The sequence below is a fragment of the Nannospalax galili genome, unplaced genomic scaffold (genome assembly GCF_000622305.1).
Source record: "Nannospalax galili isolate Female #2095 unplaced genomic scaffold, S.galili_v1.0 scaffold27, whole genome shotgun sequence".
Taxonomy (NCBI): domain Eukaryota; kingdom Metazoa; phylum Chordata; class Mammalia; order Rodentia; family Spalacidae; genus Nannospalax; species Nannospalax galili.
Genome location: NW_008357993.1, coordinates 3237952 through 3250681, shown reverse-complemented (window position 1 = coordinate 3250681; position 12730 = coordinate 3237952). Strand labels below are relative to the sequence as shown.

Sequence of the window (12730 nt, the reverse complement as noted above, 5' to 3'; positions counted from 1 at the left end):
CCCACAAATGTAAGCAAGGAGGGAAAGTGTACATATATATACTGGTGGGTGGAAATATTGGTTACTAGGTTCTGGGGCTACAATAGAAGTATGGGAGACAGATGAATAATAAAAAAGATACCATAAATAAAGGCACAAGTAATGTTTTGCAAAAGCAGAATCTAAAACTACAGTACAAATTGAATGTGCATATAATCAACACGGGAGCTGACAGTAACAATAAATGCTGCATCAGAGTTTGCAAAGGAATAATGAACAATCCTACATTGGATTTTAGAGATTTTTAAATAGTTTTAAGAAGATAAAGTAACAGTAAAAGGGGAAAAACAGTAAAGCAAGGAAGAGAAAGGAATGAGAGAGAGAAAAAATGGGAATGAAAAGGAAAGGAGTGGTTATGGGGAAAAGAGGGAGCTGTAAACACGAAATCAAGCTAAGAAACTGATCTGGGAATTTCTACTAACCTAGGTAGAAAATATCCTTTATGTGAAAAGAGAGATCATAGAGATTTAAGTAAAACTCTTAAGTAATTCAAATACATTTAAAATTATTTAAAAAGTCTTCAAGGTAAGTACATAAAAACTGGAATGGGGGTTATTTGATAGTTTATTATGTTTCTTATACATTTTCAGCAATACCCATGGTACATTTGCAGAATACTTGTTTGCCATTATAGTATACTTGAGAGTGTGTCAAAGGCATCTTTTGAAATACTTTTGAAAACACTTTCAGGGTTGTGGTTACAAATACATTAAATAGTTACCATTATGTTGCTACTAAAGGCAACCGGTCTTTAACTATGAAATACCATGAATATACAGCTATATAAAACAGGCTTAAAACTCACTATTATTACTTGTAATAGAAACTATTGAAGTATTAATTTTAAAAAGTATATCCAAAACCCACCTTCTGTAGCCAAATTGAGACACAAGGTTTGTGAAAGAAATGGTGGCAGGGCAGCTCTGTTGCTATATCATCCTTAATATACTCACTGCAGCAGATCGGACAGCACTGCTCCTGACCAATAGCTGAAAACAACAAACAATTTGATCTGTCAATCATATGAAATTCAATTTTTGAAAATTAAAAATCAATGTACTAACTCACAGACGATATTATGAACCAGACTTTAATTGCCAAGCATGTTTCTAAGATGATAATTTGGAATTTCACAAATATTCCTTCTTAGAAAGGTTGACTAAAGAGTATCTGGCCTTAGTCTATCACTTTATAAATTAAGATTTCTTTTCTACTAGGTAACAGTTTGGCAGTTTCTGGCTTCTACAAAAAAATCTAATGAAAGTTTCTAATAACCAACTACTTTAATTCCTAAGTATCCTAATATACCAAAATATGCAACATGATATTCAAAATTTGAGCACAACTTTGTCCTTACCAGTGTGATCTTCTAGAACAAGGGTCTCTGGAAGACCATCAATGCTTTCCTTACTAGCTGGTGGATTGGCCACCTCAACATCCACTGCAAGAGACTCTAAATGTGCCAGTGCAGTCTGAAAAAGAGTAGTTACAGTTCTATGTTAGAAAATACTTTGTAATCTTAATCCTATTTAGAACCCTCCCCCATCTGCATCTTCCCATACCTGACCCCACAGATTTCATACATTCTGTAATATAAGTTAAGGCCTATCAAATCAAACTTTTGTATCCAGATGTCCCTTGGTGCAAGTTCATCCACTGGAGTCTAGTCAGTCTATCTAGAGTTACTTCTTTTGGAAAACTACTTTTAAGGTATTCCTTTGCCCCTTTAGTTCCCTTCATAAAGAACTATCAAGTTCATTAAGCCAAAATTCTCACCCCCCACACCTGTAGAAAGCCTTACTTGTCACAAGTAGTGACTTATCTTGTCTTAATAATAATCATTTACTTATTCATTACTATTATTTCTTTTTTTTAATTTAAATTTTATTTTTTATTTTATGTGTATGTGTGTACTGCCTGCATGTAGGTAAGTGCACCCGTGTCATGCAATGCCCATGGAGACAGAAGAGACTGTCAGATCCCCTGGAACTGGAGTTACAGTTTTTAGCTGCCAAGTGGGTGCTGGGATTCAAACCTGGGTCTTCTGCAAGAACAACCAGTGTTCTTAACTGCTGAGCTATCTCTCTAGCCCCATTATTATATTTTTTAAGATGAGTGGTTATGCTTCCAATTTGGGAGCACCTGTGTGAGATCAATAATATGAGGAAAAAAGACACATTAGAAAAACTTACTATGTGAGATAAAATGTGGTGAGGTTATTAAATGTTTAAGATACGAAAGTAATTACTTGACTCCTGAGTGGCTTTATCTACTACCAGGTAGAGTCAGTGCATCCACAATGCCAGCTCACAAGTATTATTAGGGTACCTGGTGGTCAACCTCATTTAGGGGTTCAAATATCTGTATAAAATACTATTTTATGAAGGATGGAAAGAATAAAAGGTTACACGACTACTTAATATGAACCATCCTCTTCTAGATTCCAATGGTCTAGAACGACAGGCAGGCCACTAAGAGTGGGCATGCTGCTTCCTCTGCCTAGTACTTTCTGTCCCTCCTTTAAATCCTATCAATTCTTCAGAGCCTGGGTTAAGTCCTGTCTCTTCCGGAAAGTCTGTCAGTGATCCCAAGCCACAATGGTATCTTTCTTCTGAAGTACTCTGTATTCAAATCATTAATACAATACAGTTTAACAATTTCCTGTTAGTAGTTTATCCTAGAAGCATCCTAAGATCACAGAGCTACAAAAACCCCATTAATCTAGCTAAGTACTTCATTGTTGAGATGGCTACCAAAACTGGGCCTCCTTCCTAGTAGGAATGCAAAATGGTGCAGCCATTACAGAAAACAGTATGACAATTCCTTAGATAATTAAAAATAGAATTACCATGTAACCCAGTATATACCTATGCTAATTATTTATAAGAGCCATAAAGTGGGAGTAACTCAAGTGTCTGAATGATAAAGAAAAGGCGTGGACACACACGAATATGAATCAGCTTTGAAAAAAATAAATTCTAACATATGCTACAACATGAATGAACCTTAATAACATGTTAAGTGAAATAAGTCCGTTAGAGAAAGATAAACAGTATATGATTCCATATATGAGTTACCTAAGGTAGTAAAATTCATAGACCAAAAAGGACACTGGTGGTTGTCAGGGGCAAAGGCACACAAGGAGGTTCCTTTCCTTTAAAAATAACAGTGTTAAAAATAAATAATAAATAACATAAAAGTAACAGTGTAAGGGACCAGTGACTTGGCTCATCAGGAAGCCTGATCCTGAGCTCAATTTGTGGAATCCACATAAAGTAGAAGAGAACAAACTCCACAAACTCGTCCTCTGACCTCCACACTCGTCCCCACATCCATGAACACACTCACACACACAATAAATTAAAGGGTATGAATGTACTTAATATTACTGAACTGTACACTGATTAAAAATAGTTAAAACAATAAATTTTATGTTTATGCCTATTTCACCACATAGAACAGTTCTGATAGCGAACAATGCATTCCTTTAAATGACACATTCTTTTATATATGCTTAATGTTCTAACATAAATTATATAAAAGTATTATATCGAGTTTAATAATAGAGCACAGCCAATCCTAAAAGCAAAACCAGAACTGAGAGGAAAAAGGCTCACAAGTTTATAAATATAACTGATAATACTGAACACCAAATTGTACTCTGGATTTGCAGAGGCACTGCAGAAAGAGAACAAATGTGCCAGAAATTGAATTACTGCCTCACAGCTTCAAATTCACCTTTCATTTCTACTCAGGCCTTTAAGGTATTTTCCTTCTGCCAGCTAGCATGGTATTAAGTGTGTTCAGTAGAGGGCACTGCAGAGGCAGCACAGGGGAGAGGGCTCTGCCTTTCCTGGTTCTCTAGGGCTTGCTGAGTGGGACCCAGCTGCTTTCACTATGCACCAGGCTTCTTAGCACCAGGCTCCTCTAGTGAAGTCTTTGTCCTTCTCCTGGCTTCTGAAGCACAAACAGCTACAGTGGCTAGCAGCTTTTCCAAGCATTCACTGAGCAGGGCTTTTTTACCAAAGTGTTTCCAGTTTAGTCAATTTCCTGTGAACTATTCTTTTGGTGCCCAAGAGGGCAGAGTTTTGCTAAGTTCCAGAGAGCATAAACCCAGCAAGCCCTGCTAGTACAGTACCATATAAGCCATGGTTATGCCCTCCTGACATGTCAACTATGATGGGCCCTGGGGAAGTAGAGTATACAATCTTAGCCTAAAAAGTTGTGCCCTAATGCTTTTCTTTCTATGTTCTTTAGAGTTCATTTTATTTCTTATTAATTCCCAATAATTATTCTTATCAATGCCTTATCCTATTCTCTCACTGTCAGTAACAATAATTTATACAAAACTTTTCTTGTTCAAAATGTTTTTCCCCCTATGACTGAGTCCAGAGGACAGAGAACTGGTATTAGGAGTAATCCCAGGACACAGAATGCAACTACAGAATTGGGATTGGTTACTCTCAAGGCTTCAGGATGTGAGTTCAGTCCTGAGTCCCTCGCCAATGATAACGAGATGTTATGAAACCTGTGGCCTGTAGTGGCATCATAACTGAAGCATGTGTCCTTGGATGGATGCCTAGGTAAAGGCTGTACTTGATTTTATAACAGAAACAGAATGAGTATAAAAACTATGATTGGAACCTATTACTGTCATTTTCCTAAACCAATAAAATATCTAACTATATTCTAACTACTTACCCTTACACCCACAGATAAGCTCTTACTCTGCATTAAAGAAGCTTCTTCATGTAGGAGATGGAGGCTACTAGAGATTCAAAATTTGTCAAAATGCAGAGAATAAGTTACTGTGGGATGCCCAGCCCCAATGGGTACATCTACAATGCAACTCCTACACTGAAGGCACAGGGAACATTGTGGAAGATGGGGTGGAAAGATTATAAGAACCAGAGGACCAGAACATCTGGTGCTAGATTATGTCCCCTAGATATGAAAAGGATGTTGCACCCATGAAATCTCAATAATATGGTTACCTAAACAAGATCTGCCTAATTACTACACCAGTTGACATGCCAATGTAGATATGGGAAACTGTACATCTAGATGGAGAGCTACAAGCCATCAACGGCTGCTCAGAACCGGAGAGTAACTATTCTCCAGGGATGAGCCCCAACATGTTTTATCCAGACCTAAGTGAGCAGCCCTAAACACATTACATGCAAACAACACTAAACAGACTCAGAGTCATACACACACACACACACACACACACACACACGCAACAATAATACAGAAGAAGAGACCATGAAATTGAGAAGGAGTTGGAGGGGGAGAGGGAGGGATGGAAATGGTGTAAATATAGTACTCATGTATGAAATTCTCAAAAAAATCTTTAAATAAAAAAACTGTGATTTGGGGATGGATTATTCCAAGTGTCACTGTGCACTTCAAAAGAGAAAATTACCAGTGTAACTCTGTTGTCTCTCATTTTAAGATTAAGTATGGATCCAGAGCTTCTGTGACAACCCTCAATGTACTTATTTCTGAAGATGAAATACAAATTTTGTATGGATAGCTAACTTAAAGTGAGAGTAAAATTTTTTGTCTCATCAAATTCCACAAATTGACTGGTCAAAGTATGGGATTCTGAAGCTTGGGATCTGGTTGAACTCAGATGAATCTCTTTTTTTTTAACCACTAGGAATAGTCTACTTTCCAGATTAGACTTCCTCTGTTTGAAACATAAAATAAGCTCACCTAGAATATGAAATATTAGGTTCCTTCATGTTTAACAATAGAGTTAACAGAAAATGAAAGCCAAAACAACGACTGAGGTGAATACAGTGTCTTCAGACTTGCAGGTATGGGTCATTCTCTAAAGTAAAGAATTCCAGCTTGACTATGGGGATAGTTCAATTAGTTGGTATAGTGCTTTCTTTGCAAGCCTAAGGACTTGAGTTTGGATTCATCCACTCACTGGGGGGTTGGGATGTGTCTGAGGACTTGTATTCCTCTTGTAATCCTAGTGCTGGGGAGATGGAGAGATTCAGGGCTTTCCCTGGAACTCAACCGCATAGGATGGTTCTGAGCCAGGGCTCAAGGAAAGGGCAGGCAAAATGGTGATGGAGAAGAGCAGGGAAACTCTAGGCTTTGGAAGACTTTTCTGGGGGAGAGGAGAGGGGAGCAGTTCCATAACACAGTTCAGTTTCAGCTGTACATAGCACCTTCCTATGAATAGCTTTCTCTGACAACCTCAGAAGGCTGACATGCAGCAAATTCCAAAGGCCAGCTTCCAAACAAGTTTTGCCAGCATGTCCCAGTGTGATTTCTTTGTCATCCAGTGAGCCAGAGTTGTGCCATTTCCATCAAGGTCTGGATTCCAACCCTTGAGTAGAGTGGGGAGTCTTCCTTGAGTTCTATCTTAGCAGACAGGGAGTGGCTGCTCATTATATACCCGTGCCTTTCCTATATTCTTTATAATTATCTATACTTTTTACTAGTCATTCCCTTAATTCCCTAATGTCTTATTAGAGTTAACAATTCTTTATATTACATTTTTTATCAGAAGATACTAAAGGGAAAGTTAAGATTTTGTTATCTATGTCTTGTAATAGTCATCAATCTCCCCTATTTCCCTGTGTACTTCTCAATATAAAGCCTGTTTAAGATAACTCAGATATACTACAAATAAACAGTAAAAAGGAATTCTACTTATATAACAACTTCCACTTGAGAGATTAATTCTCAACCATACACTCAAAAGATGAAAAACAAAATTTATGCTGAATGTGCTTCATTCTAGGAATAAACTCATAAAATAATTAGGAAGGAGAAAAGCCTCCATTTCATTAAGGAATGTAATTTCTTGCCAAAATTGTGTTTTTAAGTATTAAGCAAAATTTTTAATTTATCTATGATTAACTGTAACTGCAAACAAGAAATTATAACTCATTTGAAATTTTTTGGCATAAAATTAAAAAAAATTTTTGACCTATTTTTATGTGTATAGGTATTATATCTGCATGTGTGTAAGTGCACCTGTGTCATGTGCCCAGGGAGAACAGAAGAGGGCATTGGATCCCCTGGAACTGGAGTTACGAATGGTTGTTGGTCACCATGTGGGTGGTGGGATTCAAACCTGGGTCTTCTGTAGGAAGCCAATGCTTTTAACTGCTGAGCCATCTCTCCAGCCTGACATAAATTTTTTTCAAAAATTGTATTTGTGTGTGTGTCTTTGTGCATGCACGCATGCATATGCGTGCATGAGTAGGGCAGTCAGAGGACAACTTCTGGGAGTTGGTTCTTTCCTTCTACTGTGTGGGTCCAAGGGACTGAACCCAAATTATCAAGCTTGACAGCAAGCCCCTTTATCCACTGACCATCTTGCCAGCTCTGCATTAAATTTTCCCTCCATTACTCCCTCCCTCCCTCCCTCTGGAACTGGAGTTACAAATGGTTGTTAGCTGCCATGTGGGTGTTGGGAACTGAACCCAGGTCCTCTGGAAGAGCAGCAAGTATTCTTAACTGCCAAGCGATCTCTCTAGTCCCATCCTGCATTAATATTTTAAAATCTATTTTCTTTGCAAAGATGTACTTAAGAGTTATGTTGAAAACTTCAGATGTCTACATAAACCTATATAAGTATATAAGTTTTCAAATTTCAGAGTATGTAATTTTACCCTGCCCTCACTCAAATTTGAAACACATATATAAGACTAATGCGTATTGCTAAGACTTTCAGCAAAAGATACTATCAATAGAGAAAGGTCTAGTATTGGAAAAGTAACAGAAACAAAAGCAACTACTTACAAAAAAAGGACCAGCTGCTTAGTACACAAATAAAAGCATGCATGCAGTTTGTTTTTACTGCTTTTGTTTCATTTAAAGAATGTCAGTGCTAAATCTAAAAGGAAGTGATGTTATTTCAGCTTTATCTTTCAAAAATTATTAAATAAATGCATACTAGACATGGAAACATAATTTTTTTTGAAACAGGGTCTCCCTGTAGCCCCAGTTGGCATGGAACTCTATGTAGACCAGGTTGGCCTTGAACTCACAGAAATCTACCTGCCTCTGCCTCCCAAGTGCTGGGACTAGAGGCATGTGCCACCATGCCCAGCATTCTATAATTTCTATAGAATGATAGGAAATGGAATTGTACTGATTATCTTGATGTGAAATACCTCAATCAAAGTCAAGTTCAATAATGCTAGACTAGAGAAAAGAGAAAGAGCTAAAGCCATTCACCAGAGACCCAAGAACCGAGAAGTAAACATAGTTTTCAAAGTGGCAGCACTACTGGGCTTGTCCTTACCAGAAATTAACAATGGATGGGCTGTAAGTTCCCACACATACCATGCTCTTTATTGCTTCTTGTCTTTATTCGCTCTACTACTGCCTTTGTACATCATGACCTCTCGTGAGCAATTTTTAGCTATTCTTTCAATCAAATATCACACTGCCTATTGGTAATAAATATAGCGTTTATTTTTAAAGTCATCTCCACATTGAAGGAAATCAAACTCTATAGTCAGAAAAAAATAAAAGGTGTTTAAAACATTGAAAAGTTAAATCCTTATGTTGCCTATGGAAGTGAGTGATTTTAATCTTTATTAAGTCTCATGCAAGTTATTACACTGTACCATTTGGGAAGGAAGGTTAAGTAAAAGTCCAGAGTGTATCCTATTTTAATGATGTTGATTTTTCTCCTAGTATATAGTATTTCTGTTATGGTAATTTTGAGAAAAATATATACTAATAGAGCATAACTGAAAGCAATGAGCTCCATGGAAAATTACATACATGTACAAAAAAGTGATATGTAGATTGTTCTATTTGCCCACCCATCTACCTACCTATGATCTAATTTATCAACCTCAACTGGATTTTCTATTCTCATATAAATTTCAAGATAAAATACTGTCATAATGCTCTTGAAGTTCCTTCTTACTTTGTTTTTTCACCTCTTCCTCAGTCACTCCTTATTACTGTTCCTCTAGTTTGAAATCACTTTATGAAGTGATTTAATAAAAGATTTATTATAATGAAATTCACTAGTGCAATGGAAATTCCCAAATGTGAAAATATTTGGGCCTTTAATCTTGGGCAAATACATTTCAGAGTAAATTTGTGTGTTTTACTAAAAAAAAAAAATAAATGAAAGGAAAGCAAGAGGCTGCACATGTGTCTCATTTATGAAAGTTGGGGGGACGGGGGAGATGTGGAGAAGCAGCTCTCCCAACTGCAGCAGCAAGATACATTTGTAAGAACAAAGGAAAGGATCTGTAATACATCCTTAGGATCTTGAACTTCACTTTAGAAATAGCTGATCTGTGCCTGTGCCTGTTCGTGTGTGTCTGTAAAACATTGGGACTCTCATACCTACATAATTTAATACAGGAAAAAAAAATTTCCTAAATTTGAGCAAAACCTTTTCACTGGCAGAAAAAGACTGAGACATTGCAGACTGAAGTGAACTGGCATAACACAAGTGTGCTTTACATAGACACACTGACAGCAATCACTATTTAACAGCTGTTATTAAAACTCTTCACTTTCTCTTCACAGTAGCTAAGAAAGGAAACTTTTAAAACTTAAATTTTTATCATTTTATATTCTACCAACTTTTTATGTACCCATCAGAGCTACAAACACACCTCCATAGCCTGGGCCAAGCGTTCTTCTAGTGCCATGTAGGTGAGGAACTGAGGATCCACGTAAGAGATAGCTTCAGCAACTCCCAGTCCATCCGCAAAGCCATCAAATAGGCTGAGAAAACAAAATCCATAACTACGATTTCAGATATCCTGTGGTGAGGATAGTTATATTACCATATTGATAGGTCTGTAAAAGTTCTACAAGCAGGAAAACCTCTAAAATGTGTTAACGTAAACTTTGAGTTGAAGAGCAGGAAAAAGCCACAGCTAAGTACTGAGCACCAGGAGTTAAAGGATCACCATTTTGCCCACTACTAGTCTATTATCTCACTGGACAAAATTTGTAGGAAAAATCTCCTTCTATGTTTCTAACTCAAAAGGCTACTTAATGGTAGTGCTTTTTCCTCACGACATCTTTTCCCTAGATTCCCGTTTCTATTCATTTTAGTTTCCAATGAACGTAGATGAAAACATGAGAAAAAATTACTATATTAAATTCTATTGTTAGTTAAGGTCTTTTTCTTTTCTCACTTTGTACTTCTTAATTACTTTGGGTTTTAGAATATTTTATTTTCTTAAGTTTTTCACATTAATCTCCCTTTTCAATGCTGCTAAGAATCAAGCATCTTTTACTACTTAACAGTTAGAGAATAATTTTTCTCCAGACTGTCCATTTTTATGATTTCTAGTTGTAAAGGACTATGAATCCTAGAAGAAAAACACGTTTGACTCTGATGTTAATCTACTTCCTCTACCCTTTAGACACACAGAATTCTCCTTCTACCCTGGTCTTGGTAATATTAAGTATTTCAAAATTAGGAAATCTTAAGTATGTCTCTGGCATCTTCTCTCTAATCTTACTGTCTTGGATATTACATTCAATTCCTTTCTCAGTGATCTTTTCTGTAGGTAATTCTTCTATCTTTACCCAGCCCAAACTTCCTAGATCTCCTAACCTATATTTCCAGTTGCCTATGAAACACTTTGCGTAAATGGACACCCACCACTTCATACATCTAAAATGATTTGTTTTTGTCTAAAGGCCAACACTGTTGACTTCCATATCTTCTCAACATTTGGGTATCATAGTCAGAAACAGCCATAGTCACACAAGTTAGTTCAAAATAGTGTCAGTGTCAACCAGTGTGGCACCATTAAAATTACAAATAAAGTAGATATATAAAAGTGATTCTTTCTAGCTTAGCAGTACTGAAAATCAACAAACATCACATGGCACACAGAAACATGCCTATATAATCATATATGAATAAGTCAAATAGGGACTTATAAGTTAACTGAGTCATAGGTAACTTGAAAAAAAATAATGAATTGTGACTTGTTTTTCATCTATAAAATATGCTGAGTGAGTACACAAATGCCAGTTACAGAGATGGCACCACTGCAGATATTCAACAATAGAAACATTCTCTCCACACATACTGCTTTCTTATGTGGTTTGCATTATAAGATTAAAACTCATCAGAAGTAATATTTCTACTTAAAACTTTCACATTTTTGTTATCTTTCTGTTTGCTGAAGGAACACAAACATGTCCCTTCCTGTAGAAAATCCATTCAAATGACTAAAGTAAGTTACTTCCTAATAATTCTTTTCTAGTGGCCCAATAAGTATTAAAAATCTAGTGGCCCAATCAGTATTAAAAACACTACTATCATTGGCAATTACAATGGTAATTCATCTTTCAGATAAGAATTACTAATGGGTGCTAAAGCTAACAGACGGAAGTTTGGCAGTGAGAGAATAAACAGGTTATTTATAGTCTCAAGGTATCTTCCCACTAGATATCTATTGGTTAAAAAGGGGGAAATGGCAATAGTACACAAATCTGAAAGACCAATGTTCAAAATTAATAGCAACAGTAACAAAATAATCGATCATAACTGCCTTCTGCTATGTATTAAGGACATAATGTTATTTGTATGTTGTTTTTCCTAAAACTGAGTAACTTCATTTATGACATCAGACAAATACAATGCAAAAGACAGTCTAAAAATAAGCACTATATACTTTTAAAAAATTGTCAAATTTATAAAAGACAAAGATTGCTTGAGGATATGTCTGGATTAAAAGAGACTAAAGAAACATATTAACCAAACACAATGACTGGTCCTGGACTAAACCAGAAACAATATCTACGTAGTCCCTGGCAATAGGGGATGAAGTAATCAGTACGGTATCAGCACTAATTTTCTGATTTCAGAAATTCTGTGTTATATAAGAAAATGTTCTTAGTTTTCAGAAATTCATTCTAGGATTTTTATAGATAAATAAATCATTCCTGTGGATTTTTCTCATGAAAAGGTCAAAAAAATTCTTACCATAAATACAGAAATAAAAAAAAATGTTTTAAAATGTTAATATTTAAGGGATTTTAGTGAAGCGTAAATGGGAATAATCTGTACCATTTCTGCCACTTTCTTGTAAGTCTGACATTATTTAAGGTATTGACATATTTAGGTTCAATTCAAAACAGCAAACATTCAAAAAACTTTCTTTTACAAATCAATGCCATAAAAACGTAAAAGTCAAAAGGGATGAGATTTCCTATGGAGGGATGTGGAAAAGAATCCAGGTAGAAAGCAACAACTACAATAAACTTTGAAGACTCATAAATGGGAAAAATCAGAATTTTTCTTATTCAAAGATTCAGTTCCTATCACTTTAAGTCATAAACAAACTGTATGCCATAAGTAACTAAGCATGTTAGTAACACTGTGCTACATACCTCCAGTCCACATCTAAGTCTTCACTCACACTGGAGTCATCCTCAAGGTTGTTGTTACCATCCAGCATGAAAGCTTCTGGTTGTGCGAACTCATTGGCGGGTTCATTTCCCTCATCGCTGCTGCTTTCATTGACTTCATTGTACTGTAACCAGGGAATTTCTCCCTCCTCCAAAGATGTCTGTTCCCTAATAAGGAAGAAAAGGGTGCTGCTTTCAAACACATCCTCACTGGTTTTTTGTTTTTAAAGTATTCTATTTAGGGCAAGTAACTTGTATTCTTGGAGTTCTAAGTTCTTGTGTTTATGAGTCTAATTAAGAATTTTCCTTA

At 36.2% G+C, this 12730-nt stretch overlaps 1 protein-coding gene across 3 annotated transcripts in view; it reads right to left on the bottom strand.

Moving 5' to 3' along the window:
- Positions 1–12730, bottom strand: part of Pja2 (praja ring finger ubiquitin ligase 2) — a 60511-nt gene that overhangs the window by 5056 nt on the left and 42725 nt on the right. For all 3 annotated transcript variants that reach the window (XM_008856012.3, XM_008856014.3, XM_029557635.1), the window contains 4 exons: positions 12403–12588; positions 9657–9768; positions 1397–1511; positions 907–1028 (listed from right to left, as the gene is read on the bottom strand). In XM_008856012.3, coding sequence (XP_008854234.1) covers positions 907–1028; positions 1397–1511; positions 9657–9768; positions 12403–12588 — 535 coding nt within the window. The remainder of the gene's footprint in view (positions 1–906; positions 1029–1396; positions 1512–9656; positions 9769–12402; positions 12589–12730) is intronic.